We start from the raw sequence: 19,969 nt of genomic DNA on the forward strand, positions 1-19,969 counted from the left end.
GATTTGGATTTCCTGCATGGCAGGGGGTTGGACTGGATGGTCCTTGTGGTCTCTTCCAACTCTATGATTCTATGATTCCACAACACACCTCCAGGCTGTGTGCCATTCAGCACAGTACAACATACAAACTAACTCCACCATTAACATATAAAAACCACTTCCTCCCACACAAGGGTCCCACAGGTATTTGTGTGTGTATGTGTGTGTACATACATACATACCCCACACACTCCTATGCCACCATCCTCTGAAGCTGCCAGCCACAGTTGCAGGTGAAACATCAGAAATACATTCTTCCAGAATGTGGCCAGCCACACAGCCCAGAAAAAACCACAGAAAACTATGAGAGAAAGAAATGGGCAGCATGAGCTTTCCTAGACTTAAGCCTACTTGTACCCCGGTTGTCTCCAACAAATGCATCTGAGGAAGTGGATTTTAGGAAAGCTGCTGCTGCCAACTTCTTTCTTTTAGTTAGTCACAATCAAAGGTGCTTCAAGATCTCTCTACAGACTGATTCCACAAACTAATACAGCTATATCTCTGAATTCATGCTTCATTTAGTCCCGCTGCTTGTCCAAATGGAGGACGCTTTTGAATTCCTCCTGTGGAGAAGGCTGAAATGTAGGACAGGTCCTGGTAAAGTCCCTGGACTTAACAACAGCATAACAAACAATAGCAAGCATTCTTTGCTCCCCCAACTCTGCAAGCAGATCAGTCTATCTGCACACGTGGCTTTTGCTGCTGCTGCAAAGGCTCCCAGGCTGCTTGAAAGGGAACTACAATACAGGGGATCCTGGGAAGCCCAGCAAGGAAGTGACGTGGCCTTGTGGGGGTGATGCTGGTTTGCTAGCAGCAAGGCCAGTCAGCCGGAGAAAGGGACCGGGAAAAGGAAGAGAGGCTGCAGCATGACAGTGGGCTCCTGTTTTGGAGATGCTTTGCAGGCAGAAGGTAAGATCCCCCCCCCCCCAAAAAAAGAGAGATGCTCGGGCAAGGAGTAGTAGTTTTAGCCTGAGCAAGCCCCTAATTCTCCAGTGGGCATGTTAGTAGCAAACTATAGACTTGAGAACTGCAAAGATAGAGCTTTGTTAGTAGCAAACTATAGATCGTGAACTGCAAAGCAAGCTGCAGAGTGGTGCATCCGCACTGGAGGCATAATCCGGTTTGAGACCGCGTTAACTGCCAGGGCTCCAGGCTGGGGCATTCTGGGAATGGTAGTTGGTTGCACAATCAACTACCATTCCCAGAATGCCCTAGCCTGGAGCCCTGGCAGCTAATGTGCTGTCAAACCGGATTATGTCTCCAGTGTGGATGCAGCCCAAGAGACAGAAGAGGAGAATCGAAGTTGACCAACTGCCTTAATGAAACTTCCCCCCAAATGTTTAGGCAGCTGGGCATCTGTTCCCATTTTGCAGGGCTCCTACTCCAGATTGCTCATTTCTCCCCCTTGATATCCATTCATTATTCTGGAAGGTTTGCTGCCCCATGGTTCTGCAAGGCTCAGTGTGTGGATGAATCTGTCTGCTGCGAGACAGCAAGTTAATTAGACTGCCCTGAACTTGTCTTCTAAACTGGAGGCTGTTTGGAAGGTGGGGACCCCAATATGGTGGTGTGGGCATGTGTTGAAATAGCTGTGCTGCCTGAGCTGATGGGAGTGCTTGCAAAGGAGGAAGGGAGGAAAGGGTTTTGCAATGAAAGAGTCCCCAGGCACAGTGATAAGATCAAACTAAAAACAGGATCTGTGAAGGGGGACTGCAGTCAAGAAATCAGAAGAAGGCTAGGATTGGGGTGGGCAGCCATGAAAGAACTAGACAAGATCCTAAAAGAGGAAAGATAGACATCTAAACGCTGAAATTCAAAGGTACAGTATAACCAGCATGCAAAGCGACCTTGTAGCACCTTCTAGACTAACTGAAAGTTGTATGTTGGATTGGTAGGAGTAAATGTTGGAGATTGGAAGAAGTAGTGGACTGGGATGATGTTGGAAGGAATTGGAAGATGATAGAAAGATAGAGAACAAGGAAATAGAAGGATTTTAGGTGGGATTGAAAGATGGTTTTAGGTGAAATACAAGAAGGTATAAGGAGGTAGGTTGAGAAATGAGAGATAGGGGGAAGAAGGAAGATGTAAGGATATGAAATTGTTTGAATGGGAAAAAAGAGACTAACTGAAAGAAAGAAGTTGGCAGCATGAGCTTTCATAGACTTCAATCTAAGGTACTTCCTCAGCATAGACTGAAGCCTATGAAAGCACATGCTGCCAACTAATTTCTCTCAGTCTCAAAGGTGCAATAAGATCTGTCTACATATCTAAGCACTAAAGTTAGACTCATCTAAGGCATTGTATTCCTCATTGCCATGATGCAAGACCTGGACAGTGAAGAAAAGGGATATGAGGAAAATTCTTTTGAGATGTGGTGGTGAACAAGAGTGCTGAGGATACAGTACCTAGACAGCTAAAAAGATAAGAAATGGGTCCTAGAACAGATGAAGCCTGAAATCTCCACAGAAGCCAAGATGACTAAAATGAAGCTGTCATACTTTGGCCACATCATGAGAAGGTGCCACTCATTGGAAAAGACAGCAATGCTAGGAAAGGTTGAAGGCAATAGAAGGAGAGGAAAATCACATGCTGGATGGATTCTATTAAGGAGGTCATGGGTATGAATCTACAGGACCTGAGCAGAGCAATGGAGGATAGGAAGTCTTAGAGATGTCTCATCCACAGGTTCGCCATGAGTTGAGATTGACTTGAGGTGGTTAACAACAGATGATGATGAATGCTAAATAAAATGCAGTGAAACAGGCAGGTGGGGAGGGTCACTTTGTGACTTCTACACTTATTGGGGTAAATGTAATGTTGCTCCTTAAATTAGCTGTGACTAACAAGTATCGTTCCTTTTGGTGGTAGTGTCCAGGTAAGATTAACACTGGATGTTTCTCTGTGAGCCTTCTAGTCTCCTGTCAGTTTAAGCTGATGTCATGAATTTCATGGAGTTTTCTTAGGCAAAGAATGCTCAAGAGATGGTTTGTCATTGCCTTCCTCCCATGACAGCTTACATATCTTTGCTGAAAACCAGATGCACATTTTGCCAGGTTTTCTGCAGGAATTTTTTCATGGATAGCATGCTGGATGCACCCTATCCTGCCTCCCAAGACTGGGAAGGGAGAAGAAAGGATTTTTTGAAAACCTAAAACAGACAGGTGACAAAGAGAGAATAACTAAGGAAAAATTGAGAAGTCTGTTTTGATGTCTGTTTAGAATGTTGGATAAATGTCATTTCTAACATACATTTGATGTACAATGAGGCACAAGTAAGGCAAACTACTACTGTTGCCACCATCTTTTTACAGAAGCAGTGAGAGTAAGGGTATACTCATCATAGAGATTGTGAATTTTGGAACATGATTCTGTAGTTATATAGTTGTGGGGGGGGATGCGCGCACACATCTTCAAGTCGCTTGTTGACCTATGGCAACTCCATGGATTTCATTGTATTTTCTTAGGCAGAGGGGCCAGTTCTCCTGAAATATACCCCACAGCACCTGTCATTGTCAGTCTTCCTTCCAAGTACAAACTAGGGCTGATCCTGCTTAGCTTCCAAGATCAAACTAGAACTGGTGCCTTGATAAAGGTTTTTTATTTTATTTTAATGTGAATCTGCAAGAGTCGTAAGCCCGCTGCAGTAACTGCTATCGTATATCCTACTGAGGTAAATTATTGCCTTGCTGAACTTAACAGCTACATTATTGTCTCAGGTAATGATGTGTTTCTTTAGAACAAAAACTGTTTGCATTTATTAATCTAAAACGTGATGCTTACCTTGGACCCTTGACAACAGATAGTTCAGAAAGAGGCATGTACTTTGAACCCTTGCATGTTTGTTTGCAAACGTACATCCCAGGATATTCTATGGTGCTTCCTCCCAGGTTGGTGTGTATATAGTTACAGTCTTAAAAACTGACATGTGCTTACAGCCACCATGTAAAATAAAACTAGCTGGAGAGCTATTACAGTATTCAAGATAGTCTGTTCCCTTTAGTACAGCACTTGAGCATGAGCTTTCTACTTCCCTCACACCTATAAAAGTATTGGCTTGAGATACAAATAGAATACAGTTGGCTCTCCACATTCGCTAGGGTTAGGGGCACAGGACACCTGTGAAAATGAAGTTGACCATAGAATCATGTTGGAAGACCTACAAATGCCTAGATAAATGTTTTCTCTAGTAATCTCCAAGTCTCCAGTGCAACTCTATGGTCAACTTCCAGCAGAGTTGCACTGGATGACTTAGAAATTCCTAGAGAAAACATAAATAAAGAGAGAACATAAATAAAATCCACAAAAGTCAAAGCCGCAAATCTGGAGGACTGACTGCAACAGTGATTCCCTGCTCTGTAAGACAAGCCATAATGGCACTTGTAACTTTTATCCTACCTGTTGAATCAGCTGCACCTATTAGTGCATTGTCACATTGTCCCTAGCAGTCTTTTCTATCTCATAGTTTATTGATAGTGATCTGTGTGTAGCCACCAGGTATGTAATGTAAAAAATAGGAGTGTTGTAGGAACAGTATGGTAAGAGAAGGATATGATGGATGAACAGTGATCATTCTGTATATCCTAGAGGCTACTATGACCTCTAGGTGAATGAGCCATCCTTAGTATGCTATATCTTTGAGTCAGTTTTGGACAGCATGGCCTTTAATACTGACTACCCTACAAAAGTAGAATCCCTTTATTTTGCCAAACACCAATTACTGATCTATTGAAATAATTTTTTTTAAATTGTATTGGTATTTTATGAGCATGGCTAATTTTTTTGGAAGATGGTTTATTTGTTTTTTTGCTTCTGTTTACAGTATGTGTGCATGTGCCATGTTAATATGATGATTTTTTTTTTTTGCTGAGCCTTAGCCTATGGAATGAATGAAGGTGAGAATTTTTTGCTAACATAAGATAGTTGGGCTGCATCCTACGTGAGGTTGTCTACTGAATTTTTCAATGAAGAAACAGCATCCATAGTGATTCCTGTAGTGCTTCAGTTTAGTTTGCAAATCAATCGGTACAGGAATGAACCTCAATCTGTTCCAGTAAATAAATCCACCAACATCTTTCCCAGGGTGTGAAACAGATAGTTCCTATGAAATATGTTGGTGCTGCTCTCGTAATAGGACATTAAATCTTGTTTTATAGATGAGATATGTTGATCTCCCAGTAGTACATCTCCAAAAATCAAAATAAAACTTACCAAGGGACCTGTTACTATGTTTACAGAGAACACTGAGAATGTGTACCCCAAAGGGATACCACAGTGTTAATTTTTCCTCTGCTTCTGTTCCCTGCACATGTATTGAAAATAAGACTGTAAATATAAGGGCATTCTATGATGCTTTCTCAAATTCTTCATAAACCTTCTAAGAGGTTTATGACCCCCTTTTGTGGTTCTTGTTGCTTCCTAACTGGTAAAAAGAGAATGTGCAGATAACACTTGCATGGTTGAAGGTTTTTTTGTTTTTGTTTTAGTGTTTTAATGCTCTGGAGTAACACAAAGAAATAGGATGTTTATCCTCTGAGCACTGCTAGAGGGTGACATGTTTAAGGATAGTTCAAACAGAAGCTTTGTTCTTCTAGCACGTTCTTTAAAGAGTTCTGTTGAATCCTTCAAATGCACAGGGTGCTTTGCAGTTCTGATATTATTTTCATACCAACTCTTTGGGATAATCTAGTCTGGGAGAAAATGGTATGCCCAGGACAATCTCAGTGAATGTTGTCTGTTACAGACTGCCAAAATAAAGCTGCTTTGGGTCTCTTTGGAGGTATGCTACTTAAATGATGCATGGGTCCAAAGAGTCCAGAGGTCACGCCAAAGCCACACTACATTCCTAAGCACTGGAGTGCAGCTTTCGGATTTCTAGGGTGCATGCATCATTTAAACAGCATACCTCCAAAGAGACCCAAAGCAGCTTTATTTTGGCAGTCTGTAACAGGCCTTTGTGATCAAGTGGGAACTTGAACCTCCCCTTGTTGAAACCTGATATACTGTTCACTATGCCTAAAGGTTAGTGAATTTCTTATTGGAAATGCTGAAACTCAGCAGCACCAAGGGTGCCTTTTGCTTTTCTATTCCTCAGGTTGTATATCATGCTACATACCAGTTGGCCATGCTGGTAGTGGCCATGTTGGTTGTCAAATTTTTGGAGATATTAAAAGCAATCTTTTTTGCACTGACTAAAGAGAAAGGTTCCTCTTCTAGTGTGACGCCCAGCTACCAAGGGCATTTTCAGACAGGGCTTATTCACAGCCTTATTCTTAGAACTTTACAGTGCATTCAGTCATTCTCGTCTTCCATTTAAAGCTCTGCTGTGTTTTCCCATTGCTTCTTCCATCTATCAAGGGAGAAAAAAGGAATAGCTACATGGCACCATTCAATTACTGCATTAGGAGCTGTGTATTTTAAAGCATCTCTGAACTGGCCTCATGGTGCTTAATCTTAACCATAAAAATCTGTGAAGTTGAAAAATGACAAACAACTGATATCCTTTGAGTTGTCTGGAGGGAATGCAGATCTGACTAAAATACAGCTTTTTTTGTCACTGGACACTAGGAGGTTAGATAGCTTTAATGCAAACTTTATTTTGGTTTTCCCCACAGCTGTAAAAACTGTAATTTGGGAATTGGCTCACATGGAAGTATTGGGCAAATTGTAATATGGCCACATCAAGAGTGTTAGTGGAGAGCTATCTGCAGCATCTGGCATGTGGTGTAATATCTATCTGATTGTTCCATTGCATGCCTGACTCACAATTCAACTCATATTTGCTGCACCATTACAGCATCTTTGAAAATGGCTTGGAAAAGGATCTATCAGTAGTGGTTTAGTGGCAAGTTAATTCCTGGTGTTTTTAATAGCTTACCTGCTTTCCAAAACATGGACCAAACAGGAAGGGTGCTTCCCCCATGTTTAGGGATGAGGTGCCCCCCTTCCTGTTCTGTCCACAAACCATCACTGTTAGTCCATGTGTATACCAGCAGGATCATGGAGACTGCATTAGCAGCTAACAAGAATGTGCAAGTTGAGCTGACAGAGAATTTTTGTCATAATGACAGAAGCTGCAGTGAAAATTGTCCTGGGGTTAACCCCTAGCAGAACAAGATGGGATTCAGTTCTGAGTATGTATGATTGGAGTAATGCTGCACCGTAAGAAAATCACTATTTGCATTAGAAATCCCATAGACGTGTGTTTACCTGCCTTCAAATTACCTGTCGACTTATGGTGACCCCGTGAATTTCATAGGGTCGTCGTAGGCAAGGGATGTGGTTTGCTATTGTCTTTTAAACAAAGCAAATACACTAATTGTTTCTGGCATACAGTATTTGGAAACTGCAGCATGAACATGCATGCAGTCTCTGTATAGGTTTGTTTGTGCTCCACTCATGCCCCCTCCAAAATGGACTCATTGGGACTGACAATAGAATCAAATAAAACAAATACTGTGGGCCCTTGGTATCCACTGGGGTTTGGTTCCAGGACCCCCCGTGGATACTCAAGTCCCATTAAATATAATGGCACAGTAAGATGGTGTCCCTTGCATAAAATGGCAAAAATCAAGGTTTGCTTTTGAGAATTTCTATATTTTAAAAATATTTTCAAACGGTAGATGCTTGACTCCATGGCTATAAATCTGTGGTTATAGAGGGCTAACTGTACAGTTAAAGCCCCACCGTGGCACATCTTTTCCATGATGGTGGGATTGCCTGCTCCTGTGAAACAAGAAGCTATGCTGATAGTAGCATGATTGCTGGTGGGGTCTCCCATGTCAGACAGGTTTTTTTCTGTGGAGCCAGACTAAATATCCCAAACAGGTTTTGGGCAGCAGCAAATGTGTATGTGTTTGTGTGTGGGGGGTGGTACTGGTGGAGGAACTCTCAGAGACAATGACAATTGCATGTTAGCTAAATCTTATTAATACTGCACAGAAGCAAATACCAGTAAACCACTCCTGAATGTCTGAAGCTGCTCAACTCATATACTGTAATAGGAACAGAGAATACAAGATGCATGAATCAGGCGAGCTAGACCCAGTAAAATAAGAAATGGAACATGTAAACATTGCAGTACTTAGTGTGAGCAAGCTAAAATGTTTAAGAATGGGCCATTTTCAGTCAGTGCTTAACACAGGAAATGAAAAACTAAAAATAAATATCAATATAACTGTAATTTGATGGCCAATGGACTATATCATTAGAAGTAGAAGATGGATAAGTCCTTTATCTTTGCAAAATCAAAATCAGAAACAGATCGTGGCACAAACCATGAACTGTTAATATCAAAAATTAGAGTAAATCTAAAGAAGCATGCTAAATAAATAATTGTGTAAAAATAAACCTGAAGAACATCTTGGTAGAATTTAAAGATCACATAAAGAATAGTTCTGTTCTATTAAGCATAATATACTGGGAACCATAAGAACTCTGGACCAAAACCAGGGATGTTGTCAGGGAACAATTCAAAAAGACACTTTATACAGACAAAAAGACATAAAAGCCTATTAGATGACAGAAATAGGGCCAGAATCCTGAATGTAACTGTTCAGCAAAAAAACAGAGGAAGAGAACCAAAAAGGGTAGAACAAGAGATCTTGTATATATGAGATATGTGAGAAATGTGAGAAATTAAGGGCAATATACTGAAGAACTATGTGACAGAGTGTTTTCTTTTTGACCACTGTTCGATTCTGTATGGAACGTGTTTAGGAGGCCTTACAAAAACTGGTGAACCAGAATGCCTGGCTGTGAGCAGTAATTCTACTAAGAGCAGCATGCTACTCTGATTTCCATTAACCTCATTCCCAGCTTTAACCTCTCTCTGTTTAGTTATTTGCTGCCCTCTTAAGTGAGGCAGGAGCAGAATATGGTTTTCTGTGAAATATTGTGATGCTACATTTCAACTATGGGACAAATAAGGCATCATGGCTGTGGGGGTAATAATAAAATGATACTTTATCTTCCTTGTGGTGGAAGCCTTGGCAGGTGACTTTGATTATATGGATTATACGGATAGATATCTGATCAACTTCAGCAGTGTCACTGATAACATTATTAAAAAAATTGTGTGAACTCTGGCTCTGCAGCATCCTGAAATAGCTATGACTATTGAAGGAAGTTGAAAAGTAAAGATTGTGAAAAAGCAGATTAAAAAACAAAACAAAAACAGCAATCCAACTCCCTGACGTAATACAATTGTTTCTAAACTCTAAATGTTTTTCAAACATTTCAAAGGACTCTAATAACACAACTCTATTCGTTTTTATTTGGAAATTAGTCCCAATGTATTATGGCTACAAGGATGGGATTGCAGCCTGACGTTATCTGTTGTGTAAGGCATAGGTGGAAATCAAGCCGCTATTAAGATGTTACTGAACTGCAACTCCCTCAGTCATAGTTAGCACAACCAGTGGTGAGGGATGCTGGGGATTATGCTTCAGTGACATTTGGAAGGCTGCATGAATCTCATCTATGGCCTAAGTAATTTTGGCAGTGGTCCATGGGTGCATCTGTACTGCAGATACAATGCACTTCAACTTCACATTAAGCGCTGTAGCTTCATCCAATGGAATTCTGGGATTCTGTAAAATAGAGCCATTAAAGTTAAAGTGGTGTCAAACTATATTATTTCTACAGTGTAGATGCAGCTCATATCATTTATTTATTTGTTGCATTTATATGCTGCCTTTCTCCCCGTGTGGGACCCAGTGTGGCTCACAAACAATAAAACAAAATTAGCTAAAACCCCAGTAATACAATTATTTAAAATATCACCATTTTAAAAATTATACATTATTATTATTATTATTATTATTATTATTAACCTTTATTTATAAAGCGCTGTAAATTTACACAGCACTGTACATACAATCTTTTAGTTAGACGGTTCCCTGCCCTCAGGCTTACAATCTAAGAAGACACGACACAAAAGGAGAAGGGAGTGGTGGTGGGGAATGTTATTATTATCATTATATTATCATTAAAAACATAGTCAAGTTAAAAGTAGAGTCACCCTCCACCCTAATAAAGCTTTTGTTGGGTGCCTTCAAGTCATTTCGAAGGCGATAAGGCAAATCTATCATGGCATTTTCTTGGCATGTTTCTTCAGAGGGCATGCCATTGCCATCCTCTGGAGCTGAGAGAATGTGACTTGTCCAAGGTCATCCAGTGGGTTTCCCTGAAGACAATTAATCACTAAAAAACAACTTGAACATGAAGGTTTATGCCTGTCAATAAGAGGAGAGCAGGGAGGGGACCAGCCTAGCCTCTTGTGCAAGGGAATTCCAGAAGGTGGGAGCAGCCACTGAGAAGGCTCTCTTCAGTGTCCCCACTAAACAGACCTGTGATGGTGGTGGGACTGAGAGAAAACCTTCCCCTGTGAATCATAAGACTCTGGGGTGAAACAGATGGGCCTAATAAAGTATTTTTAAACTGATTTGAAGGTGGGACGTTTAGATGATGCACAACTCCAAAGTGTGTAGAAACTGGATTGAAGCTACGCTCTGGGGCTAAAAACTGGAGCAAAGAAAACCTGGGATATTCCAACTTAGCCCAGAAAAAGTGTACAGTGGACCCTTGTTATACGCTGGGGTTTGGTTCCAAGATCCCCCATGTATAACAAAATCCGTGTATGCTCAAGTCCCATTAAATATAATGACATAGCAAAATGGTGTCCCTAATAAAAAATGGAACATCAAGGTAAATTTATACTTTTTTGGAACATTTTCAAACCATGTATGCTTGAATCCGTGTATAAAAAATCCGTGTATAAGAAGGGCCGACTGTACCTTTGATCCTGCATATAAATGCCCCAATGCTAGAGCAGTTCTAAAGGAGCGATCCATCCTAACCCTAACCATAAAGCTCTATATAAGTGCATTGATGCAGGTGCACATTTAAAAAGGATGGAGCTGGCGTACTCAAGTGGTTGGTGTGGCAAAGCAAAAAAGTGAAACTATGATACCACCAGTGGATAAAGTACAAAATACACAGACCAGGCAGTCCAAGAGGGACCATGGGGTGAAGGGGGCATATAGGGTGGGAATCTTCATGATTGTGCTTTGCTAGTGTTTTTACTGGGCAGATTGATACTCTGATGCCCTGTCCAACTGGAGGATCACAGGTGTTTGGCCGATCAAAGGGGTGGCCATCTAGTGGGATGGCATCCAAGCAGCAAGTAGTCACCGGCAGTGTGTTTGTGTGATGCTGCGCATGCTTGGTAGGAAGGCGACAAAAAAAAAAAAAAATGACCCAGTGGTGTGGGCCATGCACATTCAGGGCCCCTTGGGGTCATTGCGGACAGCGGGATTTTGATCAACTTCTGGAAAAAGCAGGTTCCAGCTGCTTTTTCCTGCCCATCTGTTCTGCCTTTCTGAGATACAGTCTTTTAAGTACAGTCTGGACCTAAGCTGTATTTATTGGTTCCTGTCATCTCACTGTTCTTCCAGTACTGTTGAACCAATATTTTTCTTAATATCAGTGCACTGGATAGAATTAATTCCTATGTCTTAAGACTGATGTTCTTAAAATAATAGTTTAGGATTGACATAACCCAGGTAACTTGAAAGGAGATCAGCAATATTCATGTTACGGGGGAAAACTAGTTTGGTAATTCCTCATTTGCTTTTGTTCTTTCAATGAAGCAAGACTTTAAGACTTTTTGTTGCAGAGAACTCATTTCCAATCAACTTGAAAGTTGGCTATCATGACACAGCTGATCTTACCTGTAGGCCATAGTTTACCTTAGCCTTCCTCTGCCTAATGGCTTCCAGATATGTTGGGCTACAAAGCCATCATGCTCATGAACCCAGCATGGCCCTGCTGCCTGGGGATGACGATAGTTAAGTCCACCACAGATCATCTACCTCAGGGGTAGGCAAGCTTTTTGAGCCGGGGGGCTGGGTTGCTGTCCCTCAGACAACTGGGGGGGCCGAAGCCAAAAATTAAATAATTAAATAATTGTTTTTTAAAATTAATTAAATAAATAAACCGGGGCAAATGTAGGACAAAATTTTTAAATGGAGGACACTTTTGCTGATTTTTAAAAAAATGTTAATATAAATGCATGTTTCGGAGGCTTCTATAGACAATTGCCCCCCTTGCCCGCTGCTTGCCCCCCTTGCCTGCCGCTTGCCCCCCTTGCCTGCCTCCTCCTGATAGGCCAAAGGCCTCACACCCTCACGCGAGAGGCCAAAGGCTCCAGTGGCAATTGGCGGCAGGACCGGGCGGGGGCCGGTCCCAAGGCCTTGCCGGGATGCATCCGGCCCACGGGCCACAGGTTGCCTACCCCTGATCTACCTCTTACTCACTCTTGGCCTAGGTTGGATAAGGCAGGAATATTTGAATAACATTGCATTACTTCAGCCTCTTTGCAGTGAAATAAAATGAAAATTTACTCTTCTGTGTAAATGAATATATGAGGTAAACCTGCCCCACTGGATGATAGGATTCTCTCAAGCTTTGATGTGCCTGCCTTTCAGCTTCATGAATTTTTCAGCCTAGATGTAGTTTTCAGCTACTCCTCCTTGCTTTGTTTTGCTCATATAATAGAAAGTCTTCAAATGCCCATTATTCCTCATTGTGATTTTTTTTTAAAAACGCACAGCAATGTATTCAGTACTAATATCACTTTGCAGTGTTGACTTGAAGATCCCAGTGGACCAACTGATCTCTCTCACTAGCCAGCTCCATCTGTTTCAGAATTTGTTTTGGAATCTCAGCGATAGACTGAATGTTCTTCTACTGTGCCATGTAGGAATTGGGGAAAATATCTTAAGGGCCAATGCAATGCGTTACAAACAGCATATTAATTTTAATGCATAAGATAATACAGTAGATCCTTGTTATATGCTGGGGTTTGGTTCAAGGACCTCCTGTGATAACAACACCGTGGATGCTCAAGTCCTATTAAATATAATGACATAGCAGAATGGAAAATCAAGGTTTGATATTTGAAATTTATACTTTTTTGGAACATTTTCAAACTGTGGAGCTTGAATCCAGGAAAAAAAAATACGTCAGTCCCTCTGTATCTAGGATTCCTTACCTCACATTCAACATCCAGCTTGAATATATATATATATATATATATATATGAATTCCAAAGAGCAGACATGATTTTGCCATTTTATAGAAGGGACACCATTTCACTATGCCATTGTATTTAATGGAATTTGAACATCATGGATTTTGGTATTCACGGGTCCTTGAACCAAGGATACCAAGTCCATTGTCTAATCATTTTTTTATCATTTTATCATTTAATCATTTTAATAATTATTAATGAAGTATTATTTAGTGACTGAATGGTCACAAGGAAAACCACTCTGAGTATTCCTTGCCTAAGAGAACCCTATGAAACTAATAGGTTGCTGTATGTGGACCTGCAACTTGAAGGCACAGTACAAACAACTACCACCTCTTTCTTTGCTTTGCCATGTTTATTACAAACATGTACAAAACAAGCAAGCAAACAACAAACCCTATAGCCTTTATTTGTAAGGGGAAATTCAGTCTTTTTAAAAAAATGCTTTGTTATACAGTACTTTCCCCAGTTTGTGACTTTCTTTCTCAAGGGATTGGTCAGAATTATAAAAGTGCAATGTGGCTGAAATAGATGGCTGTAAACACATTGGCCTAAATTCAATTGCTGGTCTCAGCAGCCAGGCCAGACATATTGAACAATGGCATTTAGATAAATGTTGACTTACCATTCAGTGGTTAACTGGGTGATTTATGGTAGGTGGAATAAGCAGTTGAATTAGGCCATTGCAGTACTAGCCAGTTGTGTTCACTTCCCTTCTTAATAATTGGTAGTACAGTACTAGAATACTTTTTCCACTGCACCTGCACACTGAAGGTGTTTCTGAACAAAGATGTATTTTATTACCAAAGTAACAAGTCAAAATGCACAGTGGAGCTATTCTGGTTTTGTTCCCTTTATTGGAATTTTTTGTGGAAAGAAAAAGATGGGAAGTAGTGGAAAGAAAACAAAGTGTGTCTGTGTAAATGTAAGATGATGTCTGGAGCCCCTTACAACCCCCCACCAATGATTCAGAGCAGTTGCACAACAAAAAAAACTTTGTTTGGAAATACTTTCAGCTGATGCCATTGAGATATAACTGAGAACTCTTTCTCGAATCAAACATTGTCAGCTGAACGATAAAGTTAAGGTTGTTTGCTCCATATGAATAGCTTCCTAACCTCCATGCCATATTGTTCTCTATTCATTCAATTTGAAGAGCTTCTTTTGGAGAGCTTGCTTACCATTTCATTTTTCACCACTCTAAATAATTTGGTGTCATCTACAAATTAGCCACACTGCTCATTCCTAATTCAGAAAATTATGAGTCATTGGACCCAGTGCTTACCTTTTTCCATAGTGAAAACGTCTATTTACTCACTACTTTCCTGCTCTTTAACTAGTTAAGAATTGGTAAAATCCTATGGCTATTGATTTTTTGATAGGAGAATTTGAATCCTGTGGTTAGCTTTTTGGAAGGCCAAATAAATAATGCTATCGGCTTAGCTATATTTACAGCTTATTGATGTTCTCAAACTTCAAAATGGTTGAGGCTGGATTATGAGCAGTGTAGATTTGTGTTACTCAGAAGCAGAAACTTCTGTCTTGAAGAACTAAATTGTGGATATGAGGCACCTGATGACTTCCTGAAGATGAGCTGGAGCTGTATGTTTTACTACTCAGTAATTAGACTTGTATTAGGATCATAAAGTACTGATGGGTATAGGCATTCTTCCTCAACTACTTTAATTTTTGTTACAGATAAACTCAACTGAAAACAAACTTGTGATGCTGTAGAAGAGATCTGTGGACGAAACTTCCTGATGATTTTTGACTGACAGTTTTGTGATGTGGTTTAGTGGACATCACATTAGCTGAACAACTTGTTCAAGAATTTTTATTTGATTTACCAGGTAGAAGTGTTTTATTTTGTCCATTAATTTAGATAACTGTCTGATCTGTAGGTAATATTGATTCATAAAAATACATTGTTGACTTTTTAATATACCTTAAAAGTTACAGTACTATAAATTTATAATACTTCAGCAAACAGTCTTTTTTGTCTAATGAAAAGGTGGGAAACCTGTGGCCATCCAGTGTAGTTCTACTGTTAACCGACTGATGGGTGTTGATATACAGCATATTCAAAAGTCAAGCATAATGATGTTGATGTTCAGCAATATTGGACAATGACAGGTTTGCCCACCATGGTCTAATGGTACTGTGCACCTAATACAATTTCTCATGGTAGTTGCATGAGTGAAATGAATCCTTAATATGCATGTAGATAAGCTTCAGGTTGAGAACTGCATGCAATTATTAAAGGCCTCTAATGCCACTCTCAAACATACTCAAGTCTCCCCCATGCCCATCAAATATGCTTCTGCAAGTCTAGCTGTTGGTGAATTATAGGTAGTAGGATTGTAATGAAAAAGTGCTAGATTGACCTTACATGTCTGCCAATCCCCCACAACGGAAGGGAAGACTTAGCAGGGATGTGTACTGGCCTAGGCCCTGATTGCTGCTAGCACATATTTGCTGCCCCCATGCTTTTTTACTTTGAATGATTTTATATTGAAGATCTGATTTCAGGCAGGAAAAATCTGTTCTATGGGTACACCTATCTCCTGATACATAAGCTGTAATGTTGCAGTCTGTTTAGCTGATAGTAAACCCCACGAATCAGAGGACTTATTTGAGTACAGAGACATAGGATTGTAGTCTAAACTCCAAAGCATATTTAATTCAAAATACATGGCTAATTAGCATTGTTGGATTATTGCAGCTTGTTGCAATTTCCTGTTTTCAGTATAAGAGGTAAATATTTTCTGGATCGGCCACATTCTCCCTGATTTATTTGCATGAATAAATAACCCTGTTCTCATACATTGGGTACCATACTCAGGAACTCCATCACCTTTCTGTTCTTGGGCAGGGATGACCAATTTCATCAGCTTGGAAGAGCAGACAGTCCGGTGTCCTAGATTCCTGGAGTTGCTCTCCTTTGAGAAACCAGGAAAAGGAGCAAGACAATCAGACTGAGGGGGTGGACTGAGTCACCAGGTGGAGATTATGCAAAGCAGAGCTAAGCTTTCTGTCTCATTTCTGTAATACTCAGGGTGTAAAAGAGCTGCTCTGTTACAAGGTTTTATATTTTTGAAGATGAAGAAAATAACTTGCAGGCCTAGTACTGTTCAGCTGCCCTTTTACAGCCAGATCAGGGCTAGCGTGTTGGCTGCGGCAATAGGCTTGCCATATCCCGCCTGTGGGGGGACTTTCCGGTTTTGGGCGGTCCGCACGGTCCTGCCCCGGTTGCCGCCCGCCCCGGGATTTCCCCCGCCCCCGGGCTTTGTTGCAAAGTGTGCAACAGTGGTGGGGGGGAAGAGAGAGAGGCCTCTGTAGGCCTCTCTCCTTTGGCGGAGGGGTTTCCCTCCCCTCTTTGGCTCTGCTGGAGCCGAGGAGGGAAAGAAGCCTCGCCTACAGAGGGCAGACTTCTTTCCCTGCTGAGCTCCGCCAGCAAAAACGGAGCCCAGGCGGGGAAAAAAAAGCCTCCCGAGGGAGGATTCCTTCTCCGCCGAGCTCCGTCCTTGGTGAGAATGGAGCCCAAACGGAGAAGGAATCCTCCACTCAGCGAGGATTCTTTCCCCTGGGCTCCGTTGGCAAAAACGGAGCCCAAGGAAAAGAAACCTCCCGTGGGGGTGGATTCCTTCTCCACTTGGGCTCCATCCTTGCTGAGAACGGAGCCCAGGCGGAGAAGAATCCTCCCTCAGCGAGGCTCTTTTTCAAATGCAGGACCCAAAAAAAAAGGTCCTACATTTGAAAATTTTTGTCCACATTTGTCCCGGTTTGGAGGTCCGGACTAATGGCAACCCATATGCGGCAACCACATGCTACGGCCCTGATCTAGCCTTTCCAGGTTGCCTGTATGGACGCCAGATGGGCGCATAACACTACATGCTGTGTGGTGCGGCATGTGATGTTATGCTGCCCTGGGGCGGAGCCGGGGCATCATTGTGTAGACACTATGCCCCGACTCACCCCAACCGGCCAAAACTGCAGTCTTCACAGCCCCACAGTATTCATCCGGTTTTTTAAAACTCGTGTACTGGTTGACAGTGTAAAAGAATATTAATACTTACGTTCCAGGACAAACAGGGAAACAGTTGCCCCACAGTAATCATTACAACAGCAAATTCAGGTGATAAGAGCTACTAGGATTTAAGACAGAATTGGCTACTGGGAAGCGAGAGGCTGGTACGGACATGCTTGCAGAACCTTAACATTTGAGTAGTCCAAAGTATGAAACAATAATACCTCAAGGGTGCAGTAAACCCCTCAAATAGCCAGTAAAGACAAATTGTATAGGAGTCACAGCATATCTTGAAGATCCATAATTTCATTGATGCAGTGCATGCAAGCCAATGCAACTCAGAACTATTTATATCACTTATGTTCCTAGCTACTGGGCCAGTTCATAACCTAGTGGCCAGCTGTCTGGTGACAAGCCTGCTTGTACTCAGCTAGGTTGGTTCTTGGATGGCAAACATATAGTTTACCACAAAAGCCATACTTCAAATGTTACCAGTTTTCTAAGATCTGCTCCTGCAGCATAAATTTGAAAGCCCTGGGTCACTTCTACACCATGATGGAAACAGTAGATTAAGAACCGGTGAAGATTAGGCAGAGTTCCTGTTATAAAATAAAAATGGGAAGAAAGAGGAGTGGGATGCTTTGGTGAAGGTAAGCAACTCTGAAGCCAAAATAGAAGGATTTTATTTAAATGGGAGGATATACTGAACCTCTTTTTGCAAGTCCATTAATCTTATAATGCGGAATGCTTCTACCTGCTATGTGTTTATTTACAGCTCTCCACCCCTGGAGTGGCATTCTTGTGAAGCCACTGTTGGCAATGATTGGCATACTATGTTTTATGTATAAGGAAAATTCCATTTCCATAGAATTTTCAGATTAAGCTGATATATTCTATTCTGAATCTAAGTTCTGTCCCCCTGGAAGTCTTATTTACACACCTTCAGTCATCAGAGGCTTCACCTGTCTCTTTGCAATGTTGGGTTATCTTGGCTGCTCAAGAGCTAAGATATAGCTTTTTAGAAATACAAGAAAAAGAGAAAAAGACAATTGCGGATTTTCAGAGTGCTAAATTCTTGCTCACTATCAAAATTTTTTGTTAGCTGCTATGATTGGCAGCAGATGACAGTCAAAAGAGTTGACAAAGACTTTGTTTGAGAGAGATTTAAAACAAGATACGGCAGTAAGTCACAAGACTCCATCTATGAACCCCTTTGCCCAGCTTTCTTTTCCAGTTGGGCAGACTTGCATGTAATGACTCTCTCACACACAACACCATCAGAAGCAGTTTGCTTCTGAATTAGTCCCATCTGATGGGTAGTGTTGCACTCATGTCCTGCTTGTGGATTTTCCACAGACAGCATTGAATTGTGTGTTGCATGTGAGCAAAATGCCACACTGGAGAAGTTATGATGTAATGAAGCCATGACTCTTGCAATTTTATCTTAGCCTAATGGATCACTTTCATTAAAGTAGCTATTATGGGCATTAATTAAGTGAGAAGCCATCTATGAAATTATGTCACTTTATTGCAATCCACATAAGATAAAGAAGATTAAAATTTAGCTTAAATTATTACTGACTCACACCAAGAAGAACACAGTTTTGTCATGTTTTCAAAACTTTAGATATGAACGAGTACCCATACAAGCATTCATTTTTATTGATTTGCATTGCTGGGTTTAGTGAAGAGTACAGTCAGTTCTCCCTATTCACAAGTTCTGCATCCACAGATTCAACCATCCATGGTGAAAATATTCCAAAAAAAAAATTCCAGAAAGTAAACTTGATTTTGTCATTTTATATAAGGGACACATTTTACTACACCACTAATTTAATGGGACTTGAGCATCCACAGATTTGGTATCGTGTGAGATCCTAGAACCAAATCCGTGGCCCAGGCCCTGTACACATTTCCCATTTACTATGCAGAAGATAAATAATAAGGACATGTAAGCTTTGCCCAGACATTGCCAGAGTTTGGAAAGTTGTGGCTAAACTTGACAATCCTATCTTAGCACGGGCTAAATTCATTGGAGGATGCTGGGAGATAACCCACCCACCACTTGTTCTTTCCTTCTAGATTGGATTACATTTGTTAGTACTTTTAGAAATGAGCATATCAACATTGCCTTCGGAGAATTTGGGAGAAGAACTCTCATGAAGCAACCGCGCACTGGTTATTACCTGTAACAACTGGGCAGTATGTGGAATGATTTTGTGTTTTTAATCTGAAAATAGTGTCCCCTCCCCACTTTTGTCCTTCCATCTAGGATTTAAAGATGGATTATTTTCGGACCTGCACCTTGCTCTTTACACGATATTATCAAGAAGTGTCAATCTGACATGGAGAAGACAAATCCAGATTCAGGCTTTGAAATTTGTATCCTTCTCATTGCCTAGATTTTAGCTTTGAACTTGAGGGGGTATCCATTTTAAGTGTGAGGGTGGATCAGGAAGAATTGACTTTGTAAAAATGTGGTGGAAAAATGCTTTATATACACCTTTCATTATGTGGGACCAAGCATATACAAAATGTACTAAAAATTCTAATAAATAAAAACAACAGTGTCAGCTTGCAACAGTAAAAGTCAGGCATGCATAAAATATCAGCTTGCGCCAATGAATAGAAAATAAAATTGCTGAAATCTCTGAACAAATAAGTTTTCCTCAGAGTAGTGCTTCAGTTGTTGCAGTTTGTCAAGTTCAATTATATTGTGAGTGGGAGGGAAGTGATACAGGTTAGCTTATATTAATGCTGGTGATCCATAATGAATATAAGTATGTGCTTTTCAATCTCTGCTTCTTTTCCCC

At 40.9% G+C, this 19,969-nt stretch overlaps 1 protein-coding gene across 3 annotated transcripts in view; it reads left to right on the plus strand.

Annotated features, from left to right (window-relative positions):
* The first annotated feature begins 812 nt into the window (after nt 1–812).
* The window catches only part of CCDC134 (coiled-coil domain containing 134), a 36,581-nt gene continuing 17,424 nt past the window's right edge, over nt 813–19,969 (plus strand). Inside the window, exon 1 of one of the 3 annotated variants that reach the window (XM_042467780.1) lies at nt 813–948. Coding sequence is in view for 1 of the 3 variants with exons in the window: in XM_042467781.1 (XP_042323715.1) it covers nt 19,502–19,538 (37 nt within the window). In the remaining 2 variants the exon portion in view is untranslated. Of the gene's footprint in view, nt 949–14,867; nt 14,980–19,497; nt 19,539–19,969 lie in introns of those variants that run through there. The other 2 variants (XM_042467779.1, XM_042467781.1) reach the window with 2 other exon arrangements.

Source organism: Sceloporus undulatus, chromosome 5 (assembly GCF_019175285.1).
Source record: "Sceloporus undulatus isolate JIND9_A2432 ecotype Alabama chromosome 5, SceUnd_v1.1, whole genome shotgun sequence".
Classification (NCBI taxonomy): Eukaryota; Metazoa; Chordata; class Lepidosauria; order Squamata; family Phrynosomatidae; genus Sceloporus; species Sceloporus undulatus.